Here is an 18,827-nt window from a genome sequence, read left to right on the forward strand (position 1 = left end):
AAATCGCTAGTGCAGAGAGGAGGATAGAGGTATATTATTTTTTCTTCATATTTGGCACTCCCCAGTGCTTTTGGGGTGTCCCCCATAATTGTGCATAAATATTTCTGGCTGTCAAAAGTCATATCTGTCAGCAGTATCTACTAAATAATTTTTAGCACTCCTCAGTGCTTTTGGGGTGTCCTCCCTAATTGTGCATTAATATTTCTGGCTGTCAAAAGTCATATCTGTCAGCAGTATCTACTAAATAATTTTTAGCACTCCTCAGTGCTTTTGGGGGTGTCCTCCCTAATTGTGCATTAATATTTCTGGCTGTCAAAAGTCATATCTGTCAGCAGTATCTACTAAATAATTTTTAGCACTCCTCAGTGCTTTTGGGGTGTCCTCCATAATTGTGCATTAATATTTCTGGCTGTCAAAAGTCATATCTGTCAGCAGTATGTACTAAATAATTTTTAGCACTCCTCAGTGCTTTTGGGGTGTCCTCCCTAATTGTGCATTAATATTTCTGGCTGTCAAAAGTCATATCTGTCAGCAGTATCTACTAAATAATTTTTAGCACTCCTCAGTGCTTTTGGGGTGTCCTCCCTAATTGTGCATTAATATTTCTGGCTGTCAAAAGTCATATCTGTCAGCAGTATCTACCAAATAATTTTTAGTACTCCTCAGTGCTTTTGGGGTGTCCTCCCTAATTGTGCATTAATATTTCTGGCTGTCAAAAGTCATTTCTGTCAGCAGTATCTACTAAATAATTTTTAGCACACCTCAGTGCTTTTGGGGTGTCCTCCCTAATTGTGCATTAATATTTCTGGCTGTCAAAAGTCATATCTGTCAGCAGTATCTACTAAATAATTTTTAGCACTCCTCAGTGCTTTTGGGGTGTCCTCCCTAATTGTGCATTAATATTTCTGGCTGTCAAAAGTCATATCTGTCAGCAGTATCTACTAAATAATTTTTAGCACTCCTCAGTGCTTTTGGGGTGTCCTCCCTAATTGTGCATTAATATTTCTGGCTGTCAAAAGTCATATCTGTCAGCAGTATCTACTAAATAATTTTTAGCACTCCTCAGTGCTTTTGGGGTGTCCTCCCTAATTGTGCATTAATATTTCTGGCTGTCAAAAGTCATATCTGTCAGCAGTATCTACTAAATAATTTTTAGCACTCCTCAGTGCTTTTGGGGTGTACTCCCTAATTGTGCATTAATATTTCTGGCTGTCAAAAGTCATATCTGTCAGCAGTATCTACCAAATAATTTTTAGCACTCCCCAGTGGTTTGCGCTCAGAATGGATTCAAAGCAGTCCACATATGATCTGAATGAGCAACCAGGTTCTGTCACCAGTCCTGATGTTAGTGTTCCCAGTACGTCATCTGGCCAAGGCGATGTCAAACAACAGAGTGTTTTCAAATTAGTGCAAAAACAAAAACCCCAAAAAAATTTACTGTATTGAAGCGAAAAAGAAGTGTAACTGAGCAAAAGTTAAGTGACGATAAAAAAAAAATTGCAAGCATGCCATTCTACACATGCAGTGGCAAAGAGAGAATGAGGCCTTCACCTTTGGCTATTAGTGGCAGATCCCAAAAATTTACCCAGCCTACAATTGGTGCACAACTACTGTTACGCGTCAAAGCCGAGCTGCAAGATAACAGTGAGGCATTACAGGAGAATATTTGCTCTGATTCACAAATGACAACAATCCCTGTGGAGAGTCCATCCAACAGTAGGATGTCTAATCGTGAGCATTCTGCTGATGTGTGCCTTAATAGCCCGAGTGTAGCCGGTGATACCCAAATTGAGGATGCCACTTTGGAATTAGAAGAGGATGAGGGGGAGATTTGTGTAGGCGACGAGGGCGCTAATGATGATGTTGATGATTATGATGCAGACAGATACCAAATTGCCTTTCTCAATTTCTATTTATATTCTAGATTATATAACGGCTGAATAGTTTTCTATTTTACTCCTAGTGGAGAGAGGATCTGATGCAGACAGATACCAAACTGCCTTTGTCCATTTCAATTTATATTGTACAGTATATAACGGCTGAATTTATTAGTATTTTATACAAGTGGAGGGGAGCCTAGAGAGACAGAAACCAAACTGGCTTTCTCCATGTCAATTAATATTGTACAGTCTATAATGGCTGAATTTTTGGTTTTTTTAAAAAAGTGGAGGGGGGCCTATAGAGACAGAAAGCAAACTGTCTTTTTCCATTTCTTTACATATTTAACTATAAGTGTAGGGTGTAATATACATCCAAAGACGATGGCTGCATTGCCAATATGCATAGATGGAGAGGAAGACAATCTGTTTTGTGTGTAGAATAAATGAAGGCCTACCAACGAAGAATTAAACTGTTTTTTTGGATGATTTATTACCTCAACAATTAGATTACTTGTCTCTAAAACAGTTGGAGCACTAAATTGGGTTAATTTAGGCCCAAAAACATGGATTTTCCCAAAAAATAGCAAAACAAAACCAAACAAAACCAAAACCAAAACCAAAACACGCAATGGCGGTTTTGCAAAACCAAAACCAAAACCAAAACACGACGGTAATCCAGATCCAAAACCGAATCCAAAACCAAAACACGGGGGTCAGTGACCATCTCTATTAATAAAGGAGTCACTTCAAGGTGAGTGTGTGTTATTTCAGTGTATTTTATTAAAGGTGCACTACAGGTCCCAGCGAACCCTGGATGCCAGGGCATAGTGGAACTTGTAGTTCTACAAGTGCTAGCATGCTCTGGCAGTCATAGGTACGCTGACACTTGTAGTTCTAGAAGCACCGGCATACCCAAGCAGTTTATGGCTGCCAGGGCTTGCTGGGACCATACATGGGAAATACATTTATATAATTACCATACACCACCACCCCAGGGGTATGAGAAGAGTCCTACTGCTTTCAGTATGGGGTTTTCCTCGAACGTGGGAGGAACTTATATAACACTTGCAAGATCAGCAGCATGTGTCTAGCACCAGGGGACGAGCACCCGCAGACGCTGACCTCTACATAGGCTGCAAGTACATGAACAAGTCTTTACTGTACTTGCCCTACATGATAACATCAGTTCCCTCCACCTCTGTAAGAGTAATAAGTGAATGATGTGCCTGAGTCTGCATAGGAATTATGTTAGTGCAGATTCCCTGCTCATGTGGTATAGAAATATGGAATTTAAGCAGCAAATAAATCAACAGATTTGTGTCCCATCTGTATATGAGACCTTATGTGTCCTTCAGGCTACACCTAAAATGCTCCTATATTCTGTGCCCTCCCAATGTTCCCCTCCCAACAGTAACTGTTATTTTAAAGCCAACATATGAGGTCGTTGGCAACATATGTGAAGGTGGCACTGGATATAAAGTGGGTAAATTAATTATAAGTAACTAGTAAGGGTGTGGGACCCCAATGTCTAAAGTATCTTTTGATCAGGGGCGCAACAGTGCATCGCACAATTTGGGTAGGGGCCCAGTGATGCTGTTCTTGCCTCCCGGACCACCCCTCTTCCCTATTCGGGCACGACAAGGGGTATCCTCTGAGCATGTGAGACGCATGTGTCACAACGTCATACTAGTTATAGGAGGAAGTGTCTGCATGGTGTGGGACCATGCACTGAGCCACATACTTACCTTACAATTCTCACAGCAATCCCCTTCTGCGCACACAGCGCCCTTTTTCATTTTGCAGGTAGCAGCGTCACAGCAGGGGTTGGTGCATTCTTAAAATACAACAATAAGATCTGATGATATCTGGGCCAGCTCCATGGGCAAATTACTTATATTGTGTCATAATCTTTTAGCATTAAGGAGACATTGGGGTGTCTTTCTGAAAATTTTTCTTATCTGTCATTAGGTTTACTGTCAGTAAAAAATAACAAATAACATTTCTCCACCCAGATACCTGCACCGTGCAACAGTCACACTCCTCCCCCAGATACCTGCACCGTGCAACAGTCACATTCCTCCCCCAGATACCTGCACTGTGCCACAGTCACATTCCTCCCCAGATACCTGCACCGTGCCACAGTCACATTCCTCCCCCAGATACCTGCACTGTGCCACAGTCACATTCCTCCCCCAGATACCTGCACTGTGCCACAGTCACACTCCTCCCCAGATACCTGCACCGTGCCACAGTCACATTCCTCCCCCAGATACCTGCACTGTGCCACAGTCACACTCCTCCCCCAGATACCTGCACCGTGCCACAGTCACATTCCTCCCCCAGATACCTGCACTGTGCCACAGTCACATTCCTCCCCCAGATACCTGCACTGTGCCACAGTCACATTCCTCCCCAGATACCTGCACCGTGCCACAGTCACATTCCTCCCACAGATACCTGCACTGTGCCACAGTCACACTCCTCCCCCAGATACCTGCACCGTGCCACAGTCACATTCCTCCCCCAGATACCTGCACTGTGCCACAGTCACATTCCTCCCCAGATACCTGCACCATGTCACAGTCACACTCCTCCCACAGATACCTGCACTGTGCCACAGTCACATTCCTCCCCAGATACCTGCACCGTGCCACAGTCACACTCCTCCCCCAGATACCTGCACCGTGCCACAGTCACATTCCTCCCCCAGATACCTGCACTGTGCCACAGTCACATTCCTCCCCCAGTTACCTGCACTGTGCCACAGTCACACTCCTCCCACAGATACCTGCACTGTGCCACAGTCACATTCCTCCCCCAGTTACCTGCACTGTGCCACAGTCACACTCCTCCCCTAGTTACCTATACCGTGCCACAGTCACATTCTTCCCCAGATACCTGCACTGTGCCACAGTCACACTCCTCCACTAGTTACCTATACCGTGCCATAGTCACATTCTTCCCCAGATACCTGCACCGTGCCACAGTCACACTCCTCACCCAGATACCTGCACCGTGCCACAGTCACATTCCTCCCCCAGATACCTGCACTGTGCCACAGTCACATTCCTCCCCAGATACCTGCACCATGTCACAGTCACACTCCTCCCACAGATACCTGCACTGTGCCACAGTCACATTCCTCCCCAGATACCTGCACCGTGCCACAGTCACACTCCTCCCACAGATACCTGCACTGTGCCACAGTCACATTCCTCCCCAGATACCTGCACTGTGCCACAGTCACATTCCTCCCCCAGATACCTGCACCGTGCCACAGTCACATTCCTCCCACAGATACCTGCACTGTGCCACAGTCACACTCCTCCCCCAGATACCTGCACCGTGCCACAGTCACATTCCTCCCCCAGATACCTGCACCGTGCCACAGTCACATTCCTCCCCAGATACCTGCACTGTGCCACAGTCACATTCCTCCCCCAGATACCTGCACCGTGCCACAGTCACATTCCTCCCCCAGATACCTGCACCGTGCCACAGTCACATTCCTCCCCAGATACCTGCACCGTGCCACAGTCACACTCCTCCCCCAGATTCCTGCACCGTGCCACAGTCACATTCCTCCCACAGATACCTGCACTGTGCCACAGTCACACTCCTCCCCCAGATACCTGCACCGTGCCACAGTCACATTCCTCCCCCAGATACCTGCACTGTGCCACAGTCACACTCCTCCCCCAGATACCTGCACTGTGCCACAGTCACACTCCTCCCCCAGATACCTGCACTGTGCCACAGTCACATTCCTCCCCAGATACCTGCACCATGTCACAGTCACACTCCTCCCACAGATACCTGCACTGTGCCACAGTCACATTCCTCCCCAGATACCTGCACCGTGCCACAGTCACACTCCTCCCCCAGATACCTGCACTGTGCCACAGTCACATTCCTCCCCCAGTTACCTGCACTGTGCCACAGTCACACTCCTCCCACAGATACCTGCACTGTGCCACAGTCACATTCCTCCCCCAGATACCTGCACTGTGCCACAGTCACATTCCTCCCCCAGTTACCTGCACTGTGCCACAGTCACACTCCTCCCACAGATACCTGCACTGTGCCACAGTCACATTCCTCCCCCAGTTACCTGCACTGTGCCACAGTCACACTCCTCCCCTAGTTACCTATACCGTGCCACAGTCACATTCTTCCCCAGATACCTGTACTGTGCTACAGTCACACTCCTCCCCCAGTTACCTGCACGGTGCCACAGTCACACTCCTCACCCAGATACCTGCACTGTGCCACAGTCACAATCTTCCCCCAGTTCAGTAAACATGTTTCCACACACAGCTGTGGCTAAATCCTTCTCTCTATTGGGCTTGTTTATCATACAGTTTGGCACATTCTTCAAAAGGAACTTCTTGAATTGGTTCTGGCTGCAGTTACTTGACCGGTTGGGGAGTCTAGCACTGCACAGAAAAATAGAAGAGGTAGATAAATTGTCAATAATTGGATGAAAACACAAAGGAGATTATAACAAAATGGGTTGTTGGCACCATCAAAAAGTTTAAGTCTGCACACACCCCATTGTCCCATCATTAATTGCCATCTTAATTCATTATTTTTTTCCCTCTGTTTGATGCCCTACACTCACACTTATGCTTGATGATGCAGGAGGTCTCTGCAGATGTCAGTGATGTCATCAGTCGGTAGGGGTGTAACTAGAGCTTTGTCTAGGCCCAAAAGCAACATTTTAAAAAGACATGCAAACTTTCTAAGGAGGGACACCTGTCTCCTCCGATTCCATCTGCGTTACGGTCATCATAGATGAGCTTTTACTACATAAACGTACTGCGGATGAATAAAAAAGTGGGATGAGGCGCTCTCACTAGATCAGAATGCTGCTCCTTTTAAAAACAAATATCTGTAATTAAATAAAGGGCACAATACTAATCTCATGAATGAATTGTGTATAATAAATATAATGTGGGAAAAAATGAGTCAGGACACATATAATGTTTATAGCTTTTTTTGCAAAATTGCGTTGCTGGAACCAACCTATAAAACAATTTCAGGGAAAAAACGGGTTTTCTTACCCTACATGTCCCTACTGAGATGCTTGATCATTGTCCAGATGAGAAAGCCAATGCGTACAGTATTTTTCGGCTTGTGGTTGTTTTCAATGTTGCCGCTTATGAAGGCGGGAAGAGTATGAGCCGCAGTGGAACACATTGGAACGCGCGGCTACGGTGGCTGTGACGATTAAGCCCAACGCGTTTCATCCGGCTAGCAGACTTTGTCAAGGATGCATACCCACTACTTTGGGACTGATTTATACTCTGTTTCCAGTTCTCATTAGATAAAAATTCTTTATTTCAATTAGGATTAAAAACATATAAAAGGTGTATGAAAATATTTAATTTATGCGTCCTGATTAATATTAAGTGAAATAGTACTAAAACGGATATATAAAAATTATATTTTAAAAACAGTATATTTATAACTTCAAGAAATAACCTAAATCAAAATCACTATTGAGACTATGGGGTGTCAGTGTTTTCATCTGGTATATCCACTTAGGTTCAATATGTGATATATTTGCTAGGAAATCTCCTCCTCGCCAGAATTTCTCTATGTCTTGGATCCCTAAAAATTTCAATTTGTTCGGATTACACACCTGGTTATTGATGAAGTGATTGGAAACACTGTGTGTTTTCAAACCTTATCTAATATTTGCCAGATGTTCAGCGATTCTGGTTTTTAAGGGACGTTTGGTTCTTCCAATATATTGGAGGCCACACATGCACTCCAACATATATATAACCCCTTCAGTATTACAACTGATGTTGTGTTGAATCTCAAATTGTTTTCCAGCGGTGTTTAATTTAAATGTAATAACTGGTTTGGTTATATTCAAATTATTGTTCTTACAACCTTTGCAATTCAGGCAATAGTGGAATCCTTTGGTATTAGTAGATCTGTTTTTTATGGGAGATATATAGCTTTTTGTGAGGATATTACGTATGATGCACATTGCACTGGGTTGCTATATTATTGTTATGGCTCACGAGCACCAAGATGAGCTTTTAGAATGATAGTGTAGAGGTCTTCACCTTTAGCAGCCTCCTTTCACGTGGAGCTTTATGTGCCCACAGGTACTAGGATGCCACCAGGTCTTAAGCTCAGTGAAGTAAAATCTCAACTATGATGGCCGTAGCTCAGATGGAACTGGAGGCGCTAGCCCTGGCTGGAGCAGGTGGTCAGTGGCAGGCCCAGGTCAGGGGTTTGTAGCAGATAGGCAAATCGGTATCCAAGCAGAGGTCAGGGTCACAAGAGAAACAGCAAAGTCAAAAGGTCAGGGTAACATGCAAACAGGCAAGGTCCAAGGTACAGGCAATGGTCACAACAGAAGGTCAGGTAATAACAGAAGTCAAACTGCAGGTCAGCAACAGTGCAGATTGTGAACGCTATAACCGTCAGGGAGGCTCAGTCCTCCCTGCCTTAAATACCCATAGCAGCTAGGGAGGCACAGCCTAAACTAATCAGCCCCAGGGGGCTGATAATAAATTACTCCCTTGTAAATTTCCCCCGCCAGGACGCAGCGGTTTGACAGTTCGGTGCCCGGCCATTGCCCTACTAACGGTCGAGCTGGAAGCCAGAAGTGACGTCGTTGATTGGCAGATGCGGTTGGAGCTGTGGATACCCTGGGCCCAGACTGTTGTCCCATCCGCCCACCTCATAGTCTCTCAGACCCTATGAAAAGTAGTTTGTTATTTGTCCCCATTTTCAGCCCCACTGTGTACACCACTGATACAGGGAGAGAAAGGGAGATTTAAAAGGCCTGCAACTGTTGGGAAGAAGTAGCATTGCTACAATTTGCTTTATTATTTGAACATGTGTATTGTAATCATCTTGGAGTACAATTACATCTAGGAGAAAATAACTTCAATTTACATGTGAACAGAGCACAATCTGCCACATTGCAGCCATTTCTGTGTGTATATGATCCTGTATTTTAGGGTGGATACGATTCTGGACACCTAGAACCACCTTTAGTACATGTTAGTTGTTATTGATAATCCCACCTGAGAACTGGTAACATGACGCATGGCCCTGCAGAACATGAACAGTTAACGTCATCATGGCTCAATCCAAGGTTATGGCCCATTTCATGCGCTAGTGTGACACCGACCATGACTTCGTTTTTACTGTGATCCTGCGAATGTGGAGAGAAGTACGTCAGAGACACCATCTGTGCTGGAGGATTTAGTGCACACAGGGAGAAATGTAAAAGCAAAGATAGGTTCTGAAAAATGTTATAGTTCTGCATAACATATTACCTAATGATGTCACAGATGACATCACATAAAACGTTTCAGACGTTGCCACATCTCAGACATCAACGGGTCACATTTAAACCACATTAAACAATCAGTCCCTGGACAGGATCAACACAATTATAATTTGAAATACAGAAAAGTTTGGTTCATCTGTAAAAAGTAAATAACTCATGTAAAGTCAGACCTCTCTAAGAGAGGAAAGAAAAGGAGATTGATAATACACTAGTGGATGAGAACATTTATGAGTTTGAAATATAATTTGATTTTATATCTGCTGTGAAGAAAGATTGCAGTTGTTTAGGTTTAAGAGTTAGCACAGTTTGCACTATGATCTTTTTGTGTTTGTTTCTTTATATGTAACACTGGAGGAATAAGAGGAAGTGATACACCTTTATTGAGAAGAAAGCATACATCACTTTTAAAGGAAATTGTTTGTTTATATGAGCCTACAGTCTCACTACCTTGAACAAGCCCAATCTTGTCTGATCTTGGAAGCTAAGTATGATTAGACTGGGTTAGTGTTTGGATGGAAGATCACCTGGGAATACCAAGTACTGTAGGTTAAAGTATAATTAATGAAATTCTATTCTTATTGTATAATGTATCAATAGCGCCAAGTACACTTTATTTGTTTTTTTGGATATTTTGTAATATTGGTTAAATTGGATGTTAACCTAAGGTGTATATTGCTGCAAATGGGGGTAGTGCAGGAAAAGCTAAAACATTTATTTATTGCTCATAATTTAATATAGGTTGAACTTGACGGACTTGCGTATTTATACAGAAACCTGGGCACTACTTTGCTCAGTATACTACATGCAATGGGAGATAGAAACATCAAATGACCCCTAACCGTGCTCAGCCGAATTAGTCAGATACTTACAGCAGCTGTTTTAGGAGTTAGTTTTGCTGCTACATTAGTGCTGTTTTCAGTTCTATTTTGCTTACACAAAGGGAAAGGTCTGGGCAACGTCTGTCAATTGGAACAATTTGCCTCAGAAAGATTATGAAATAATGGATTCTACAGTATACCAATGTTTTTATTTCTTTGCACTAGATTTATAAAAATGTTGTTTTATTTCTAAATGCGTCCCCGAGCCAGCGTATCATAGTGGAGTCATAGTGGCAGCTCCTTCTAGACCACTGAAACGTGGTCTAACTTTGCCACTTTTTCAACAGTATGAACTTTTCAATGTCACTCTTCTGTTGCAATTATACGATTTCAAATGTTGTAATTCCAAATGTAAACAGCATAATAGGATTGGGGCTGTCACAGGGGCACGTGCAGGATTTTCATAGTTGACACCTTTTACTTTTTGCCAACTGTTACATCACACTTTCTATGCATACATATATGGATGGATGGATATATCAATATCAGGGGTTCACAACCTTACCGGAGTTACAGAACAGTTTCCTACACAGACACCATTTAATTTCCTTAATCGTGACACAACAATCTTAAAATATAATATAACCATTTGTACTACATACAGTTAGTGTGTAGCTCCCATATAAGCCCCATTTAATACCTGAAATTTTTTCTAAGAGTATTCCTCCAATACCATAAATCCTCATGACACATGGTGTCACACAAAGTTGTCCTGAGACGGGTTAGGAATAGCTGGTATATATGAATACTTTCCTAGAATAGTCAAAGTCTATGAAAATCATATGCAATTGGTACTGAACTGTAAAGAGTCGCCACAGTGACATAATTTGTAGCAGAGCAGCACCATATATATATATATATATATATATATATATATATATTGTTTCCTACATACAAAGTAGGCCGGACAAAGCTGATTTGTGCAGGATTGTGCCTCCCAGAGGAGGAGGGGGAGTGGTGCATCTAGCGATAAATCTCATTACCATGTGTGCTTGATGTATCTCTATCCCAACTCCTCTGGCGGGCAGTCTCACTAAGCGACAAAGAGGAACACTGGGGCCCATGTACTAAGGCAAATGTGCCACTGTCTCATATTACCCTTAGTACATAGACTCCTTAGTTTCTACTTCTGACAATATTTTATTGACTGATGGTTCCACTTGTATAAAATCCACCATAGTGTATTACCATTATTATGTAAATACGATCCATTGTGTGAATCTCACCTGGATGACCCCAGCAGATAAGCTGGTGCACATTGAGCTAGTAAATGCCAGCCCAACTGTAGGACCGTCAAAGTCTTTGTTTCTGAGAGACAAAAAAAACTCTGTTAGAACAATTCCATTACTTAATAAACTGTTAATGCAAATTGTTTGTAAGCTGCAGGTGCGATATAATAGATCTAATTTAGGACTCCATCCCCGTCTCCAGATTGACAACTCAGCATAGGGTTTAGGTTACATCCACTGTTCTATCACACACATATCTCTATGAACAATCATCAACATCATCATCAACATTTATTTATATAGCGCCAGCATATTCCGTTGCACTTAACAATTTCGGTGATAACACAATGCTGGGTAATACAGACAAAGAGGTAAGAGGGCTCTGCTCTATGGGACAATTGGCGTCTGATACATGTGGTTAAGTGCTACCTTTTGCATATTTGCCCAGCTAGATTGCAAAGGTAAAAATGTCCTGTCACACAGCAATGTTAGTCAAAGTGTTGTTGTCTTATATGCAAAGGGATGGTAATTGCATAATCTAGGAAAATAAAGGATGGTTGAGGAATTTTATAAACTTGCCTGAAGAGGTGGGTTTTCAGAGAAGGTTTGAAGATTAGAGGAAAGTCTTATTGTGCGAGGGAGAAAATTCCACAAAGTGGGTGCAGCCTAAATTAAAAGTCCTGTAACCAGGAATGAGAGCAAGTAATTAGTGTGAATGAAAGATGCAGATCTTGTGCAGAACAGAGGTATCGAGTTGGGAGATGTTTTGAGACAAGTAAGCTGATGTATGTTGGTCTAGTTTTGTTGATGACCTTGTATGTTAGTTAAATGAAAAATAGAGAGAAGAGCAAGTATATCCTCTCTAGAGTAAAATACCACCAGAAAACTATATTGACAATTATGTTTTAAATTTATTATACAATACAATATAATTAAAAGCATAAAACATCTAAAATAAAATAAATTAAATTCACATGCCAATTACTAGTACCAGTTTGATTATGATAAGTTGTATTCAAAAAAGGATTACCTATAGTGCACTTATAGGAAAAAAACAATACCCAATGTCAATTATCTCTGAACAAACTTTTTTATTTTGTTTTCAATTGTTATGAAGTTGAAACACAACAACTTCTATTGAATAGCTGCGTATATCCCCACTGAGGTGTAGAAACGGGGGTTTTGTTTACAGCGTATATATTTAATTTTAATTAGTTATTCTTGTGATTCAGGATTTAATAATAATTAGCACTTGGTTATAATCCTATTGCCTATAGGGTTAAAGTTTTTATGTTAGTTGAAGGATTTTTTTATTGTATTTGGTGAAAAACAGGCAACTAATATTGAGACTGACAGAGTGGTTCAGCAGTGGAAGAACGATTTGCAAGGATAATCAATCTTACAGCTGCGTGCAAAATAGATTGTAGGGGTGAGAGTCTGAAGACCAGTAAGGAGGGAATTGCAATAGTCAATGTGGGAGATGATGAGTGCATGAATTAAGGTTTTTGCAATGTCTTGTTTGAGATATGAGCGTATTCTGGAAATGTTTTTAGATGTATGTGACATGATTCAGATATAAATTTGATGTGGGTAGCGAAGGATAATTCTAATTCTAATAAGTCAAGGATTATACCTAGACAATGGGCTAGTAGGGTTTGATTTATAGTCATGTAAAAACGAATTGAAATGTCAGGTAGGTAACTGCTGTTGGCGGGTGGGTATATTATTAACTCTGTTCTTGAAATATTGAGCTAGAGGTGGCGAGAGGACATCTGAAATGAAATGGCATTAAGACAGTGATTAATTTGAGTCAACCGAGATGGTGAGAAATCAGGAGAGGATAGATAAATTTGTGATCATCCGCTTAGAAATTATACTGAAGGCTTATCATCACTCTGCTGTTTACCTGTTTGCTGGACTGTTATTGTGAACTGATTATTGTGCCAGTGGCTATTTCTTCAGCTCAAGTTACGTGCTTCTGTTCAGCTGCCTCATACTACAGTGAACTCACCTTGCACCTGAGACTGAAACACCCGTTACCTGTAGTTCCACGCAGGGTTCAGATACTCCTCACCTCGCTGCTACTTCTAGGCAACATCTTGCTGCATGTGTCTATGTACATCCAAGTCCTTGGATGTTGTTTAACGCTTACTACTCTGCTAGATAAGAATCACTGTGATACCAGTAACCACCTGCTAGTTGAATCATCTCTATTTTCGGATCAGCCAAGTCTATATATTACTCTGTTTGGACTTTAGCTGTACCAGTGATTCTAGTTCATCTGCTGTGTGTTTACCTATTGGATTCAAGTGTTCTTATTCATCACCTCTGCGTTGAACTGTTGTATTGCTCATCTCATGCTGTTGCCAAGGGTTACCAACTATGAAGTAGCATATGTGATTTGTTTCTGCAATCTGACCAACTGCCGTGTGTTCAGCTCTGCCGATATATATATTTATTTTTTCCTGTTGTACCATCAGTCAATATACTACTTTACAGCACTACTATTATCTCCTGTGTTATTATTCTCAGTGATGCTTATGAGCCATGAACTTTTAAACCTGTGTATACCATCACTCTGCATATCATCGTGTTCTACTTCCACCATCCTCTACTAATACTATCTATAGTAGAGACAAGGGATCCACTAAAATTATTCAGAGCCGTGACACTCATCCTTGAAGTTGGAAGCCAGATCTTGGGCACTGATGGTAGTTGGAGGGTTTGGAATGGGAGGGTTGAGAAGAGATGTAAATGTGTTAAAAAGGTTTAGATGCCTTAGCATATAAGAGAGATTGTAAGTATATTTATTCAGCAGTGTCAAGGGCATTTTGATATGAGTGGTAGATAGAAGTATATGTATGGAAAGCATTACAAGTACGAGATTTACACTAGTGGAAATGAGGTACTGCCCTATCAGGGGAGGAAAGTGTAGAAATTGGGGAGAGAAGGTGTTGGAAAGAGGTGGAAAACTATTGAAAATGAAAATAGTTAAGATTTCTGCAGGTATGAGGAGGCTTGGTAGAGTTATACAGCAGAGAGGTTAAAGTACTGGTGGAAGAGCTTGTAACTGATAATGCGATGATCCAAGAGGGTTAAGGAAATCAGTAGTCTAGAGAAAACAAGATCAAGGCAGTGGTCATCCTGATGAGTAGAGGAGTCAGTCCAATGGGAGAGACCGAGGGAGGAATTTATAGAGAGTAGTTTGGAAGCACAAGTGGAATATGGATTATCAATGGACATATTTAAATCACCCATGATGATGGTGGAGATGTCAGAAGATAAGAAATGACGGAGCCATGCAGAGAAATGTTCAAGAAATGTTTGGTGCGGTCCAGGGGGACAATAGATAACAGCAATACGCACAGAGAATGGAATAAAAATCCTAACAGTATATACTTCAAAAAATGTGAACATGAGTGATGGGACATTTGGTAGAACTGTGAATGTGCACTGTGGGAAGATAAGTAGTCCAACCCCACCTCCTTGTCTGCCTCCTGGTCTGGGGGTGTGGGTAAAATGGAGGCCACCATGAGTAAGGGCTGCAGGTGAGGCAGTGTCTGATTGTGTAAGCCATGTTTCTGTTATTGCCAGCAGGTTGAGGTTGTTTGAGAGGAAGAGGTTGTGTATGGAGGTAAGTTCACTAAAAACAGAGCATGCATTCCAAAGGGTATATTTAAAGCACAATAGTTGCAACAAAGTAAATACATTTCCTATCCAATATTTAAAGCTTTGAAATAAACTATTGAGATTCTTTTGCAACAGATTTATTTCAAGCTTTTATAATAACCCTTCAGAATAGTGGTGTAAAGTGCCCAGAGCAAATCACACATTTCTTATATCTTGTGTATTGACAACTGCATAATGCCAGTTCTGTATTTTGGGATATGTGACCCCACTTTATTCAAAATAACTTTTTCTAAATAAATGTTACTTAAACTATGAGTCCCAATCTGAAATAAACCATACCTACTATTAAGCACAGCCACGCCCACTATTTAGCTTTCACACCACTTTACCATCCAGCAACATGCATAGTTCTGAATAAGGCAATCTGCTCACATCTATAACTAGTATAGCCCTGGCACTGTATTCTGAGGTATGAACTGTAGTGATCATAGAGGAATTACAGTTATAACGGTTAACCCATCACATAATTGTGGGGAATAAGGCATTAATCATAACTGCCCTTCTGCTCCATGGGAGGTTTCTGTCCTCCCTGAGCTCGCCTTAGGACACCTGCGTTACGGTTTGACAGGTGTACCGCCCCAGTCAAACTCCCCACCTGCCACTGTCCTCGGAGCGGGTCCATTGATAAATTGAGCTACTAAAGTGTAAAATGCGAAGTCAGAGAGTCTGTTGTGTGTGTATTCAGTGGCTCTGCAAATTCCAGTGTTAGATAGGAGTGTCACCTGTAGCAGATTTAAAGGCCCCTGCGGTGAGCTATATGCTGGCCTAGGATGGAGTTTTGAGACTTGAATAGACTTTTAGGATCCACTCAGCATAGTGTCTGGCTCAAGGAGACCATGTGCTGACTTGACTATATTTTATATAGACAAAAATATTTCAGTATTGAAATATGCCACTTAAAATCAATAAAAGTAGTAATCAACCACATATCCCTCTATTCTTTTGTGTTGAAGGGCAGCTCATATGTCAAATCATGAATTCAGCCACACAGAGAAGTTGAGGAGATGAGTATAAGCTCAACTGATACTCTGTACCTAGGCCTGTTTGGCATCAATAGATGGGTAAATGCATAGGGGATTTATTAATAATAAAATTGGGTCTGTGTGACACTCCACAGAAAAGTTAGAACAAATCCATTGCCTGTTTAGAAGAGAGAGAATGCTTGGCTGGGATTAACTCTTTACAAACCAGAGTGTGAAGGGTTAACTGTTTAGCTACCAGAGCACAGAGTGTGCGCAATTGGACAATTGAGTAATAGTTTTGCTATGGGCCTTATACGTAACTGGTGGAAGCGGGTGTCTGTGTTGGTAAATTTTTAGCCTTAGAGAAAGAGGTAAGTGTGAGATTTGGGCTGGATTCCTGTGTGTTCCCTTACAGTAAGCTTACAAGTCACGAGTGCGCATAGGGCAGTTTGTGACAGATAAAAGGGTTCAGGAGCAGTTTCATGACAAAATAGAGGTGATATATTGTATGACTGTTGTAATATATGAAAAGATATTAAATACGGGAGTAGCTAGAGGGGGCTTATTCCTGACATGAACCATCGCTTCGTCTGCAGTGTTTCAGGTCTGTGTTTGAAGCTATCAGTATTAGCAGTCTGTAAGGGAATACACCTTCGGTGTATTCCTGTCGGGGTATCCGTTGTCTGGGTTCTGCTCATCGTTTGAATGACTACCACCAGCTTCAGAGACATAGAATATGTTTCCATACGGACAGACTTACGTGATGAGCTGAGCGTTATCGTTTGTAACCCTAGGCAGGATACTTTCCTTCCCCCACGCAGAGAAGCGATCCAAGTTCCCCGGAGCCGAGCCGTTTACTTCAACCTGGTTTTTGTTATCCCAGATTTCAATCCCAATAAGAGCCACTATAGTGTTTATGCTCTTGTACACCTGTACAATGCTTTATCACAGAGGAGGAGAACTTTGAGGCAAACCTTGGGTAAATTTAGTTAAAAGTGTGTGCCGTTAATGAGGCAGCTTTCTCAGTCAGCACATTTTGAAGATGGCAGCAGAAAAATGAAGGGAATTCAATTGAAATGGCAATTTTGTTAAAATAAGTTTAAATTACTGATTTCTACTTCATTGGTACAGCTAATGCTGTTTAAAAATGGCTATATCTGTCTTCAAAAGTGCACTTTTATAAATTTTTGCAGTTTCTAGAAGGAATGACAAAGGTTGCATTTAATGCGCTGCCTCTGATACACCACTGCACAGAACTACCAATTGTTCTGAGGTATTGTAATAATACAAAGAAACAGATAATTAGGCACTAACTGGTAAAATATCATAAAATACTTCACCAAACGCTGCTGCAACATACAGCAGATACTGCTTCTCCCAGATATATACAAAAACTAACAAAATTGTAGAGGAGCGCTGGTTATAGTGAAATATTAGTAATTCACATATTTATCTTAATAAGAAGAATAAAACAATTTCTAAAAAAATATATATAAAAACATATTTCTAAAAATTGCTGTTCAAAGAATCAGGACAACAAAGTCCCCTAATAGATTATGTGGTTAGAATACATTGTCCAAAAACAATTCCACATAAGGCAATCCGATAATATTTCCGATGTCAATAAGACTGTTCAATCAATATTTAGAAAAATGTCCACAGCTATTATTTAGGATACAGGAATCCCATTAATTGAAAAATATGACATAGTCCATCAATTAGACAACAATTGGAAGCCAAGGAAAATTCCACTGTAAATAGATGTAATCAATGTCATACCTTGATCCGAATGGAGCGCTCCAAACTTTATGCAGTCCAAAAAGGCATTGGAAAGGCCAAAAAATCCACTTTGCTGTTAGTATACGAGAAGCTGAGTATTTCAGTCAGTTTGGCACTAATATACCTGACACATTTCTCCGCCTCTAAAGGAGGCGGTTTCATCAGAAGTGACAGAATTTTTTAAAATTATGTATGGAACTTGTGTGGCCATTTGTATTTGCATATATAAGGGTTATTCATCAATTATAACCTGCAAATTATTGATGCTAAGGAGTCGGGATTTATCAACAACTGTCTTTCAATTTTGCCATAATCAGGGAATATACATTTTATTATATTATTTGTTTATGTTTTTATATATATATATTTATAAATTGTTTCATTCTTAATAAATATGAGAATTAATAATATTTTACTATAACCAGCGCTCCTCTACATTTTTCTTAGCTATTGTACTAATAACCTGTAAGCAGACTTACCTTGTTAACGTAATTAACCATCCCAAAGATTCTATTTCTGATGATTGTGGCATTCCGGCCATATTTCTCAAACTAAAACAGAAAATTGGGTTTTTAAAGATCATTACCCTTTGACTCAACAATATTTTTATCTGGTTCAGAAATGTCATCAGTTACTGGATAGTTGACCTTGTCTCTTAGGATTAGTACCCCAATCCTATGAATGAGGTCAATCTTAAATCACAACTTTACCCACTGCAAAAGCCATATTAACAGACATATATGTGTTACTAAAATATAGGAAATGTTTGACTTTGCATTTAATTGTTTAATCTTCCTGACAATAAGCTATTCCTCTTTAAGGCCATGAAAGACTCCCTACAATGTCCTTAATGACTGGAAATATGAAGAGAAAATGATTCCCCAACCCTGAGTTAACCCGTTATCATCAGAAAATCTTTAGTTCTGATACACTCTAAGGGGTCTATGTATTAAGAGAAATGTGGACACATTTATACTCGTTCCTCCCCATTTCCCTCTGGACGGTCACTGTATAACGGGGGCCATGGCCGGAGGTGGTGTAGAGAGAGGCCGTGCATGCATAGGAATGAGATTAATTATTACCATGAG

General features: G+C 41.1%; 1 protein-coding gene across 1 annotated transcript in view; it reads right to left on the reverse strand.

Moving 5' to 3' along the window:
- LOC142150704 (zinc metalloproteinase-disintegrin-like protein H3) overlaps positions 1-18,827 on the reverse strand; it is a 45,561-nt gene that overhangs the window by 11,485 nt on the left and 15,249 nt on the right. Inside the window, exons 9-14 of the mRNA XM_075205901.1 lie at positions 18,219-18,290; positions 16,721-16,890; positions 11,306-11,387; positions 8,933-9,063; positions 6,141-6,316; positions 3,626-3,717 (exon numbers count right to left, since the gene is read on the reverse strand). Of these exons, the coding sequence (XP_075062002.1) occupies positions 3,626-3,717; positions 6,141-6,316; positions 8,933-9,063; positions 11,306-11,387; positions 16,721-16,890; positions 18,219-18,290 (723 nt within the window). The remainder of the gene's footprint in view (positions 1-3,625; positions 3,718-6,140; positions 6,317-8,932; positions 9,064-11,305; positions 11,388-16,720; positions 16,891-18,218; positions 18,291-18,827) is intronic.

Source organism: Mixophyes fleayi, chromosome 4, assembly GCF_038048845.1.
Source record: "Mixophyes fleayi isolate aMixFle1 chromosome 4, aMixFle1.hap1, whole genome shotgun sequence".
In the NCBI taxonomy this organism is placed as follows: Eukaryota; Metazoa; Chordata; class Amphibia; order Anura; family Limnodynastidae; genus Mixophyes; species Mixophyes fleayi.